The sequence below is a fragment of the Chelonia mydas genome, chromosome 1 (assembly GCF_015237465.2).
Source record: "Chelonia mydas isolate rCheMyd1 chromosome 1, rCheMyd1.pri.v2, whole genome shotgun sequence".
In the NCBI taxonomy this organism is placed as follows: Eukaryota; Metazoa; Chordata; order Testudines; family Cheloniidae; genus Chelonia; species Chelonia mydas.
In genome coordinates, this window is record NC_057849.1 from 17365325 (window position 1) to 17378621 (window position 13297).

The window sequence follows — 13297 nt, forward strand, 5'->3', positions numbered from 1 at the left end:
GGCTCCAGCTCCCCTTCTCACAGCGAGGGCTCTGCAGGAATAATAAAGACTTACTTGTGTCACCGAACTAAGCAAATATACCTCTGAGCCATTTTACATAGTCAGCTTAATAACCATCATGCAGCAAGTTAGTGACAAGGCTGGGAATAGGATCCAGGAGTCCTGACTCAGGGCTGGCTACTAGACCACACATACACACGTTTATTACTTCTTATTTGTTTCGCTGCAGTGCTCCCAAAGTTGCAGGTGCATTGCCAACACAAAGAAATCACTGGAATGGGTCTTCAGGGCAGGTTTGACCCAGAAGGCAACCTGTGCTGAGTGGGAATAAATCCTTTTCTGAAACAAGAGTAAGTGGACACAGAATGTGACCTACAAAGATAGTGTTCTCTTTGCTGATCCTCCACCCCCACAGTTTGTTCCCAGATGAAAGGCCCTTTCTTAAAAGTCAGATCAAAAACCTAAAAAGTGTTTCAATCCAAGGGTGGTAAGCAAGGCATGACGTCAAGAGAGAGTAGGAGCAGCAGATAAGGATAGGAAAGCACCTGAGGCTGAGCTTCCTCAGCATGCTGTCCTCTCTGGAGGAAGAGGAAGCAGAAGAGGAGTGCAAAAAAGGCTCATTCTTATACAGTTCCATTGTATTTCACCTGACCTTGCTCATTTTGCGAGGCTTTTATCACTGAGGGCCAACCTGCTCCCCAGGCACTTTCCATAAACGGAGGATTTTGCCCCAATGTCCAAGGCCAAGACTCCCCCTCCCTCAACCACTGGGCACCAGCTGGCTGCCACTCTAAACTCAGGGGAGGCTGTCTTTAAGCAATGCTGCGGTTCGCGACAGGCCGTGGGACCTTTCAGGTTACAAAGCACTATATGCTGTTGCTCATTCAAGCAGGCAGAGCCAACGCACAAAACCTACAGCACGCAAAACAAATGAACGACTATGCTAAAATCCTGAAAAAAAGTGGTTATGGCAACATTCGCCAGGTAGTGCTGTTACACATCACTTCCACTTTCTTTTTCTTAGGGTGCAAGCACTGTTCATCTTTAAAAAAATGCTTTCTGTTGTTTGTTTTATGATGCAATCGGTTTGTTTTAAGGGAGGTGTGGAAAGCAGCAAGAGTTTGCTTTCTGCCTTAAGCTAACTACAGTCAGTTCCTGAGATACAGCTCGCACAGGGAGCTGCTCCAGGGGACGTACTGGCCGCCGCTTCCAGCAGTTCCCATTGGCTTGGAGCAGCGAACTGCAGACACTGGGAGCCGCGATCGGCCGAACCTGAGGAGGCGGCAGGTAAACAAACTGGCCCGGCCCGCCAGGGGCTTTCCCTGGACAAGCAGCAGAACAAGTTTGGGAACCACTGATCTAGACCATCTCTGACAGGTGTTTGTCTAACCTGCTCTTAAAAATCTCCAATGATGGAGATTCCACAACCTCCCTGGGCAATTTATTCCAGGCTTAACCACCCTGACAGTTAGGAAGTTTTTCCTAATGTCCAACCGAAACCGTCCCCAACTGTTTCAACCCCGGGAGTCCTACTTTTGGCTCAGAGCTAACTATACCCATTTCTTCTTTTCCTTCTCCTCCTCCTCAGCTTGCTTAATTTGCTGCTGTTAGTCTGTACTTTAAAACAACTTCACAGGGTTAATTGGTTGCTTTCCACCCCACCCCCTCTTTCACACTTTTGGTTTTTCTGAAGTTTTAAACAGAACTTAAGACAGTTAAAGAGAACTTAGTTTGATATCACCCTGTCTAGCAAGAAACCATTTCTCAATGGTTGTGAAACCCTCATTTCTGTACGTTTTATCTTTATGGCCCCCACTTTTCTATTGTTAATCTGTCTGGTTCTCAAATTGTTTCTGTCTGCCGTACAATAAATGTTGCTAGGTGTAAGTTAATTAGGGTAGTGGAATATAATTGGTTAGTTAAATTTCAGTAAAATGACTGGTTAAGGTATAGCTGAGACTATTACTACATAAACAGGAAGTGGGTGGAAGAGAAATTGGACTCATGCTTGCTAAGGGGGGAGAATGGGAACGGGGAACAGGGACACAGACAAGGCTCTGCGGCATCAAAACTGGGAAGGGGACATGAGGTAAACGCTCTGCAGCATCAGAGCTGGGAAGGGGGACACGGGGTAAACGCTGGGGACACTGGGGAACAGACTCTATTGGCGTATAGAGATAAGCCCGACTGGTGTGAAGGGCTTCGGAATATGCTTGCTTGGAAACTAACCCCAATAAACATCGCGTTGTCTGTCCTTCGGACTTCCAGTCTTTTGCTGCTTACTGTCTGTGTGACAAGAACCAGGGAAGTGGGAGAGTGAAGGGAAAGCCCTCTAACAATGGAGATTCAAAAACCTCCCTAGGTTTTATTTTATTTATTTATTCCAGTGCTTAACCACTCTGACAGTTAGGAAGTTTTTCCTAATGTCCAACCTAAACCGCCCTTGTTGCAATTTAAACCCACTGCTTCTTGTCCTATCCTCAGAGGTTAAGAACAATTTTTCTCCCTTCTCCTTGTAACAACCTTTTATGTACTTGAAAACTGTTATGTCCCCTCTCAGTCTTCTCTTCTCCAGACTAAACAAATCCAATTTTTTCAATCTTCCCTCAGAAGTCATGTTTTCTAAACCTTTAAATCATTTTTGTTGCTCTTCTCTGGACTTTCTCCAATTTGTCCACATCCTTCTTGAAATGTGGCACCTAGAACCGGACACAATATTCCAACTGAGGCCTAATCAGCACCGAGTAGCGCAGAAGAATTGCTTCTCGTGTCTTGCTTACAACACTCCTGCTAATACATCCCAGAAGGATGTTCGCTTTTTTTGCAAAAGTGTTACACTGCTGACTCATATTTAGCTTGTGGTCCACTATGACCCCCCAGATTCTTTTCCACAGTACTGTACTCCTTCCTAGGCAGTCATTTCCCATTTTGTATGTGTGCAACTGATTGTTCCTTCCTAAGTGGAATACTTTGCATTTGTCCTTATTGAATTTCATCCTATTTACTTCAGACCATCCTTGCATCAAGCCCAACAGCATGTGCCTCAACTAGAGGACGTCTCGCCATGCTGACCGTCAACCTAGCACATCTCTTGTACTGATTGTACCCCCAGGGATGTCACCCCAGTTTACAGATGAGTAGAGAGAGGTCAAACAGCTTGTCCAAGCGAGTTGCGAACCTCTGAGCAGGAGTCCCAATTCCCAGGTCCCCTGCTTTAAACACTAAAATCGCACTCCCATCGAATAAAAAAAAAGTAATTAAAAATCACTAGAGCAATTACAAACAAGACTGTAGTGTGCAGTAATTGAATTAAAACAGACATGTCATGGCTGCTTTTTATAGCTCCAATTAAGTGTCTGTACCAGTCTAATTAATGGAAGTTAGTTTGCCATCTAATTACAAGAGTCTGTGTTATGAGTGTGATTCAGACAAATGTTGCACAAGACACTTCATGAAGAGTTTTGTTTTAAAAGGATCCAAGATAAATTAGCCAATTACGCCTTACACTTGGTAACTCTTAACAGCAGGGGTGCTGAATAGGTTCTATACAGCATTCACGCATCTGCATCCAAACGTATTTAAGACTGTACAAGGCAGAGCAGTGATGTGCATGAAGAGAATACAGGAGGGAATCTCCTTTCATGTGCTGTATAATTAAGAAGCATCGAATTTCATCATTCTTTAAGGCAGCATTTCCCAACCTTCTGAAAGCTAAGCCTTCTTCAGGAAAATGATACCAATTGGAAAATGAAGCCCTGCTCTGGGTTGTTAAAGCCTACCCCAAAATGAGTGGTCAGTCCCAGCAGATAGTGTAGATCCTCCTAGTGTGATACTACTTCTTTCTTCCACGTTCGGATGAGCAGTGAAATATTGACATTTCAAGTTTACTGACATCTGAGCAGCCACCAAAAAGAATAGGGCAGTTCACACCTCAGGGCTATTTTTTTCAGGCTCTCAGCAAACATAGGCAGACATTGTTGCATTGTTACACATGGGTCACAATTTTGAGATTCTCTGTGCAACTAGAAAAGCCAGAGTCTTAACCTTAAAGCTGAGACTCTGGAGAATAACTGAGATGCCGATCTGCACCCGTCACTGCAGCTAATACTTCGCACCCTCCCGGCGGGGCATACCTAGCCTTTTGGGAAAGGGTGCCCCAAGGTGAGCTGCAAATAAAATCTCAGAAGTCCCATCTGCTTTAGTAAGGTCTCTGTTTTTAGGATTACAAAGGGACATAATTTATGACAAATGCTAGTCAGGTTGCTTAATTATGATGACTATTGTGGCACCACCAAGAAGCCTCAGTCATTGACCAGCACCTCATTGTGCTATGTGTGCTTTACAAACACAGACTACGATAGCGATGAGGGAGAGACACGAACCTGAATAGAAAAATGTGTGAAAAAAACATCCATGCCTCAGAGAAAGTAACTAGCAGGAAATACATAGGAAATTAGGCAAAAGCTATGGCTAACTATAGCGGGCCGCCTACAGTTAAGGTCTCGACCAGCCTTCTGTTTAAATACGATCAAGAGCCAATTTAAAAATGTTGGTTATAAAGGTTACTTTGCTCTTACACTGAAAAGCAGGCCATTCCTGTGGGATCATACTGAGTGAATAGGGTGCGGTGCTCAACGTCAGTCTTTCTCAAGGGGTAAAAGCAGTTCCTGCAGAATCCGTAGCTCACAAAAGCTTATGCTCAAATAAATTTGTTAGTCTCTAAGGTGCCACAAGTACTCCTTTTCTTTTTGCGGATACAGACTAACACGGCTGCTACTCTGAAACCTTTTTTTAAACCAAGTTTCTAGATACTATGGCAGCAAAAGCTAAATACAGTTCCAGCTCTACGCAAGACCTTGGGGGTCACTAAAGAATTTGCAATGAGGCACAGGGAAGAAAGAGAAATATCCAAAACTGTTCCCAAAGGCTATTTACCAACAAACTGCCTGCTCATCCCTATGGCTCTATGCTTGGGAAGAGCAGCTGAGGAACCTCTGCTTTTACCCATTCAACCCAACCACACTCTCTCCCATCTTCTCAATAAGCTCTCTTCAATACTCTGCATAAGCCCTGCTTTCCAGAGCTATTTCCGGTCTTCCATTCCCGTTTTGCTCCACCCCAGCTACTAACAGACTTCTGAAGGTGTCTGCCCACTCCTGTTTCCCAAGCAAGTCAGGGCAGGACCTGGCTACATGGGGTAGATGGAACAGGGTTTTCCTCCAAAACCCTTAGGAACCAGGACAATGCTCTTGGTTTAAAGGTCAATGTATGTCCCCATCCTCACCTATGGTGACGAACTTTGGGTAATGACCAAAAGGACGAGATTGCAAGTAGAAGTGGCAGAAATGAGGTTTCTTCACAGGGTGGGTGGGCTTACTCTCCAAGACAGGGTGAGGGGCTCGGCTATTCGGGAGAGCCTCGGAGTAGAGCCGCTACTCCTCCGGATTGAGAGGAGCTAGTTGAGGTGGTTTGGGCACCTGATAAAGATGCCCACTGGGAGGCTTCCTTTGGAACTCTACTGAGCACGTCCCACTGGGAGGAGGCCCTGAGGCTGACCCAGCACATGCTGGAGGTATTATATCTCCCTGCTGGCCTGAGAACATTGGGGAACCCCCCAGAAGGAGCTGACATCTGTTGCGGAGCAAAGGGAGGTCTAGTCCTCCCTACTCTCCATACTGCCACCGCCGCCACAACACTCACCAGGAAAAGCAGCATAAAGGAAAACGAAGAAAGAAGAAGAAGCTTCTGTACCAGATGACTAGATGGTAGCTAATGTCAGGCCAATTTTTAAAAAGGGCTCAATAGGAGATGCTGGCAATTACAGGCTGGTGAGCCTAACTTCAGTACCGGGTAAACTGGTTGAAACTATAATAAGGAACAGAATTAATGGATATGATTTGTTGGGGAAGTGTCAACACGGTTTTTGTAAAGGGAAATCATGCCTCACCAATTTATGAGAATTCTCTGAGGGAGTCAACAAACATGTGGATAATGGTGATCCAGTTGATACGGCATACTTGGATTTTCAGAAAGCTTCTGAGAAATTCCATCACCAAAGACTCTTAAGGAAACTAAGCAGCCATGGGATAAGAGGAGAGGTCCTCTCATGAATCAGTAACTGGTTGAAAGATAGGAAACAAAGGTTGGGAATTAACAGTCCCAATGGAGAGAGATGAACAGCAGGGTCCCCCAAGGATCTGTACTGGGATCCGTGCTGTTCAACATATTCATTAACAGTCTGGAAAAGGAGGTGAAAAGTAAAGTGGAAAAGTTTGTAGATGATAACTATCTTGAATAATTTTGTAAGTCCAAAGCAGACTGCTAGGAGTTACAAAGGTATCTCACAAAACTAGAAAGAAAAGGAGTACTTGTGGCACCTTAGAGACTAACCAATTTATTTGAGCATAAGCTTTTGTGAGCTACAGCTCACTTCATCGGATGCATACTGTGGAAAGTGTAGAAGATCTTTTTATACACACAAAGCATGAAAAAATACCTCCCCCCACCCCACTCTCCTGCTGGTAATAGCTTATCTAAAGTGATCACTCTCCTTACAATGTGTATGATAATCAAGTTGGGCCATTTCCAGCACAAATCCAGGTTTTCTCCCCCTCCCCCCACCCCCGAACACACAAACCCACTCTCCTGTTGGTAATAGCTTATCTAAAGTGACCACTCTCCTTACAATGTGTATGATAATCAAAGTGGGCCATTTCCAGCACAAATCCAGGGTATAACAAGAACGTCTTGGGGGGGGAGAGGGGGGGAAACAAGGGGAAATAGGTTACCTTGCATAATGACTTAGCCACTCCCAGTCTCTATTCAACCCTAAGATCCATAAACCTGGAAATCCTGGGCGCCCTATCATCTCAGGCATTGGCACCCTGACAGCAGGATTGTCTGGCTATGTAGACTCCCTCCTCAGGCCCTACGCTACCAGCACTCCCAGCTACCTTCGAGACACCACTGACTTCCTGAGGAAACTACAATCCATCGGTGATCTTCCTGATAACACCATCCTGGCCACTATGGATGTAGAAGCCCTCTACATCAACATTCCACACAAAGATGGACTACAAGCCGTCAAGAACACTATCCCCGATAAGGTCACGGCTAACCTGGTGGCGAACTTTGTGACTTTGTCCTTACCAATAACTATTTTACATTTGGGGACAATGTATACCTTCAGATCAGCGGCACTGCTATGGGTACCTGCATGGCCCCACAGTATGCCAACATTTTTATTGCTGACTTAGAACAACGCTTCCTCAGCTCTTGTCCCCTAACGCCCCTACTCTACTTGCGCTATATTGATGACATCTTCATCATCTGGACCCATGGAAAAGAAGCCCTTGAGGAATTCCACCAGGATTTCAACAATTTCCATCCCACCACCAACCTCAGCCTGGTCCAGTCCACACAAGAGATCCACTTCCTGGACACTACAGTGCTAATAAAAGATGGTCACATAAACACCACCCTATACCGGAAACCTACTGACCGCTATTCCTACCTACATGCCTCCAGCTTTCACCCTGACCACACCACACAATCCATCGTCTACAGCCAGGCTCTGCGATACAACCGCATTTGCTCCAACCCCTCAGACAAAGACAAACACCTACAAGATCTCTATCAAGCATTCTTACAACTACAATACCCACCTGCGGAAGTGAAGAAACAGAGTGATAGAGCCAGAAGAGTTCCCAGAAGTCACCTACTACAGGACAGGCCTAACAAAGAAAATAACAGAACGCCACTAGCCGTCACCTTCAGCCCCCAACTAAAACCCCTCCAACGCATTATTAAGGATCTACAACCTATCCTGAAGGATGACCCAACACTCTCACAAATCTTGGGAGACAGGCCAGTCCTTGCCTACAGACAGACCCCAACCTGAAGCAAATACTCACCACCAACCACATACCACACAACAGAACCACTAACCCAGGAACCTATCCTTGCAACAAAGCCCGTTGCCAACTGTGCCCACATATCTATTCAGGGGACACCATCACATGGCCTAATAACATCAGCCACACTATCAGAGGCTCGTTCACCTGCACATCCACCAATGTGATATGTGCCAGCAATGTCCCTCTGCCATGTACATTGGTCAAACTGGACAGTCTCTACGTAAAAGAATAAATGGACACAAATCAGATGTCAAGAATTATAACATTCATAAACCAGTCGGAGAACACTTCAATCTCTCTGGTCACGCGATTACAGACATGAAAGTTGCGATATTACAACAGAAAAACTTCAAATCCAGACTCCAGCGAGAGACTGCTGAATTGGAATTCATTTGCAGATTGGATACAATTAACTTAGGCTTGAATAGAGACTGGGAGTGGCTAAGTCATTATGCAAGGTAACCTATTTCCCCTTGTTTTTTCCTACCCTCTCCCCCCCCCCCAACGTTCTTGTTATACCCTGGATTTGTGCTGGAAATGGCCCACCTTGATTATCATACACATTGTAAGGAGAGTGGTCACTTTAGATAAGCTATTACCAACAGGAGAGTGGGTTTGTGTGGGGGTGGGGCGGGGGAGGGGAAAACCTGGATTTGTGCTGGAAATGGCCCAACTTGATTATCATACACATTGTAAGGAGAGTGATCACTTTAGATAAGCTATTACCAGCAGGAGAGTGGGGTGGGGGGAGGTATTTTTTCATGCTTTGTGTGTATAAAAAGATCTTCTACACTTTCCACAGTATGCATCCGATGAAGTGAGCTGTAGCTCACAAAAGCTTATGCTCAAATAAATTGGTTAGTCTCTAAGGTGCCACAAATACTCCTTTTCTTTTTGCGAATACAGACTAACACAGCTGTTACTCTGAAACCTGTCACAAAACTAGGTGACTGGGCAACAAAATGATAGATGAAATTCAACATTGGTAAGTGCAAAGTAATGTGCGCTGGAAAAAATAATCCCAACTATGTAAATACTATGATAGGTTATACATTAGCCATTATCACCCAATAAAGAGATCTTGGAGTCACCGTGGACAGTTCTCTGAAAACTTTCACTCAATGCACAGCAGCAGTCAAAAAGGCTAACAATAAGTTAGGAAAAGGATAGATAATGAGACTGAAAATATCATAATACCACTATATAAATCCATAGTGAGCCCACACCTTGAATACTGTGTCCAGTTCTGGTCATCCCACCTCAAAAAGTATATAGTGGGACTGGAAAAGATTCAGAGAAGGGCAACAAAGATGATCGAGGGTATGGAATGGCTTCCCTACAAGGATACACTAAAAAGATTAGGGCTGCTCAGCTGAGAAAAGAGAATGAAGGGGCATATGATAAAAGTCTATAAAATCATGAATGGTATGGAAAAAGTGAATAGAGAAGTGTTATTTTCCCTTACCCACAATACAAAAACCAGGGGTCATCCAATGAAATTAATAGGCAGCAGGTTTAATACAAACAAGTAAATTTTCAAACAATGCACAATTAACCTGTGGAACTCATTGCCATAGGATGTTGTGATGGCCAAAAGTATAACTGGGTTGAAAAAAGAACTAGGTAAGCTAGATGGAGGATAAGTCTATCAATGGCTATTAGTCAAGATGGTCAGGGATTCAACCACATGCTTGGAGCAACCCTAAACCTCTGACTTCCAGAAGCCAGAAATGGAAGATGAGTGGATCACTCCTTAATAGTTCTGTTCTGTACACCCACCCTGAAGCTCTGGCATAGGCCACTGATGGAGACAGAATAGTGGGCAAGATGGACCACGGTCTGACCCAGTATGGCAGCGCTTATGTTACAGTTAATATCACAACGAAACTAAGATGCATCTCCATGACGGATATTTTTGAGCCCACAGGGACTTCTCACTTGGTCTGTTTTTGAAGATTGAGCTATTTAATAGCATTTTGGTTATAAACCTCAGAAATATGTTGTTTAACCAAAAAAAAAAAAAAAAAAAAAAAAAAAAAGGAGCAGGTTCTCAGAACAGCTATAGATCAAGAATAAATATAGCTCAGCTAAATTTAGTTGGCGTTTGGTCTATTTAAAATGCTTGGAAAAACAACATGTTATTGCAGAATAAAGCATGAAGCTATAACATCCTGTACTAGGTGCAACAAGGCCCCCCGTTTTTTCCCTTTTTAGATAATGAGGAGCATCTGAATGATGCCACTGGAGTAATATTTAGAAGAAAAGACCTGGTATTTGTTCAATTAGTTTTCTCTCTAGTCCCAGAGTAGGCAGTGTGCTATTTTGAGAAAAGAGACTAATTTAATGGAGATGTTATTAAGTTAAAATACCATTTCATCCTTATTTGATTTATAGGAGTATGTCCTCCAATAAAGGTCAGTGGGCATGGATGTAATTTCATCACACACACAAATAAAATCCCACCTTTTTCAGAGGTGCAGAAAAACACCTCCCCCCTACAAATTATCAACCTTCTCTCAACTCTCTCATCATCTCATCCTGCAGACAACTGCCCTGGAGGATATAACAGCCTTAGGCTGTCAGTAAGCTCCACTTCTGTCAGAACAGCCAGGGCAGCACGTTAGAGAGCATGTCAAGGACACCCTGCCAAGCATATCCACTCTCATGAAAACTTAGCATGAGCACCTCAGCTGACCTCAGGTGCTCTGGTGGGCTGTTAGAGCCCAAGCCAGAGAGAAGTAAAACTTCCACAGCACCTTATATCCTCGGTCTCTAGGGGTGAAAGCTTGGCCCAACTCCAGCAAGTGGGAGTTCTGCAACTGATTTCACTGAGATCAGGATTTCATCCTTAGCGGTCAATGGATATACGATACTATACAAGTTTTACTTCTCCCTGGCCTGGACTCTATCAGAGGGAGATTGTTTACTGACAGTCAATTAGCTTTGCAACAGCAGCGCGAAGTAGGTTATTATACCCAGTTCTTCAATGGGCAAACTGAGGCAAGAGTGACTCTTGCCCAGGGTCATACAGCAAATATGCACTAGAAACCACACTAGCACCCAAGTCTCTCAATCCTGTTCTCTAACTCAGAGATTTCAAACACCTGACTTGTTTGGTGATGTATTTCTGAGGATGCCACTGAACATTCAAATCTGCAGAACCAAAGCTTTCATTAAAAAATAAAGGTTTCTTTCCCCCATGGTTATGAGGATAACCTTCCTAATGTGCACTGCGTGGTAAGCTGACACACTGCTGTCTTTCTGAGGCCTGCTAAACGCTCAGTTTTTACAACAATTTCATTCAATCAGGAGAAGCACAGACTTAATTAGTGCAACCCAGCTGTAGTGAGGGCTTGTCTTCACTACTGGGGTAAATCGGCCTAAATTACGCTACTCCAGCTACGTGAATAATGTAGCTGGAGTCGACATAGCTTCGGTCGACTTACCCCGGTGTCTTCACTGCGCTGTGTCGATGGGAGACGCTCTCCAGTCGACTTACCTTACTCTTCTCAGGGACTAGAGTACTGGAGTCGATCGGAGAGCACTCTGCCATTGATTTAGTGGGTCTTCACTAGACCAGCTAAATTGACACCCGCTGCATTGATTGCAGCAGCGTAGATCTCCCCAGTAGTGAAGACAAGCCCCGAGAGAAACACCTTTTTATCAACAGAATGACACCAACATGTGGGGAGGGGGACCCACTCGTTTAATCTAACAATGAAGTTAAATCATTGTGAAAGCTTAGTGTAGACCAGACCCGAGTCTGCAGAGAGACTGAAACAGTGGCACTGATAGGTGTGAATTCTCACATCCCCTACATCCCATGGGGGTGTTAACACTGAAGGCTAATGACAACACTGCAATATCATCAACAACTATTCAATTGCTGATTACTTTCACAGCTGGAAAAGGGGAGGTGTTGGGAGCAAAAGCATAGTAAGCACTGGGAGTTCTGCAGGGAAGGAGATGCAGAGGGAAGAAGAGAGAAAGCACACAAACACTGGGAAAAGGGATAGAAACAGAGAAAGGAGGATGGGGAAGGAAGAGAAACAAAGACCAGGAATAGCATTGGCCTAAAGGGAAGCAGATTTCCCCATTAAGCGATGCTGGATAAGGTCCTGGACAAATAACAGATAATGATAATAACTAAGTTATTACATAAAAGTCACGTCCCAGCCTGGATCTCTGTGATAACCTCTCACTGACCTCCTTCCAGGGGGGACGGAGGAGAGTTTGTATCTTAAATTTACACCCTGACTCGTTCTCCAGAATTCAAATGGAATCCAGCTTTCTCCAAACAGTGATTTGGACTCTATAGCACTGACCACAAAACAATGCCCAACTTGGTGTTTGGCAAGCACATGGAAGGTGGAACATGTGAAACAAAGCCTACTGGACAGAAGCTCTGACCGAGTTTTATGAGACTCCCTTAGGTCAAGAAAAAAGATTTCCATACCCAGCCATCACTTCCAGATGGAGCTGTCCAGAGACGGTCAGGAAGGCAGGAACATTGAAGAAATGGGAGTTTTCCCCAGGTTCCTGTACTTTATTTGATGTCTGTAAGTCAAGAACACACAACATGCCAGACTATTAATCGACAATTAAGGATCCTGGCTCCTAATTTATCATTCATGCCCCTCCTCAGAAAATTACAGGTGCTTCAATCCAAATGAAAAAAAGAACAGGACAAGGTCCCATGATTCCAGGAGTAAAGCCATACACCAGGGGCATTGTCTAATTGGTTTTAAAAGTAGTTCAAGCTAATTCCATTTCAAAACCAGTTTGGGGCCTTTTCTAACTTGGCAATTACCTCCTATTTCAGCGTAGCTGCACCATGGAAACCCCTAATGTAGACAGGGAAAGCCATGATATGCATGAGAACCTGGGGCTAATCTCCAGTTTAGACAGGGCCTCAGCGTGATTTAAAATGGTATCACCTGTTGTCACTGAAGTAGCCCACAGAACATCTGGAGGGGGAAGGGGAGAGAAACCAACTCCAAAAGTTGGAAATATACCAAAAAGAGATTCTTAATTGTCTCTTAAGAAGGATTTAGACCAGGGGTGGGCAAACTTTTTGGCCCAAGGGCCACATCTGGAAATTGTATGGCGAGCCATGAATACTCACAAAATTGGGGGTTGGGGTGCGGGAGGGGGTGAGGGCTCCAGCTGCGGGCTCTGGGATGGGACTGGGGATGAGGGGTTGGAGGTACAGGAGGGTGCTCTGGACTGGGACCGAGGGGTTCGGAGGGCGGGAGGGGGATCAGGGCTGGGGAAGGGGGTTGGGGCGAAGGAGGGGGTCAGGGGTGCAGGCTCTAGGTGGCGCTTACCTCAAGCAGCTCCCAGAAGCAGCGGCATGTCCCCCCTCCGGCTCCTACACGGAG

At 44.8% G+C, this 13297-nt stretch overlaps 1 protein-coding gene across 5 annotated transcripts in view; it reads right to left on the minus strand.

The window, feature by feature from the left end:
• The window catches only part of NARS2 (asparaginyl-tRNA synthetase 2, mitochondrial), a 91123-nt gene that overhangs the window by 54565 nt on the left and 23261 nt on the right, over positions 1-13297 (minus strand). For 4 of the 5 annotated variants that reach the window (XR_006285708.1, XM_043528179.1, XM_007053677.4 and 1 more), the window contains exon 6: positions 12373-12473. The exons of the other annotated variant lie outside the window; for it this stretch is intronic. Coding sequence is in view for 3 of the 4 variants with exons in the window: in XM_043528179.1 (XP_043384114.1) it covers positions 12373-12473 (101 nt within the window). In the remaining variant the exon portion in view is untranslated. The remainder of the gene's footprint in view (positions 1-12372; positions 12474-13297) is intronic. 5 annotated transcript variants of the gene reach the window in all.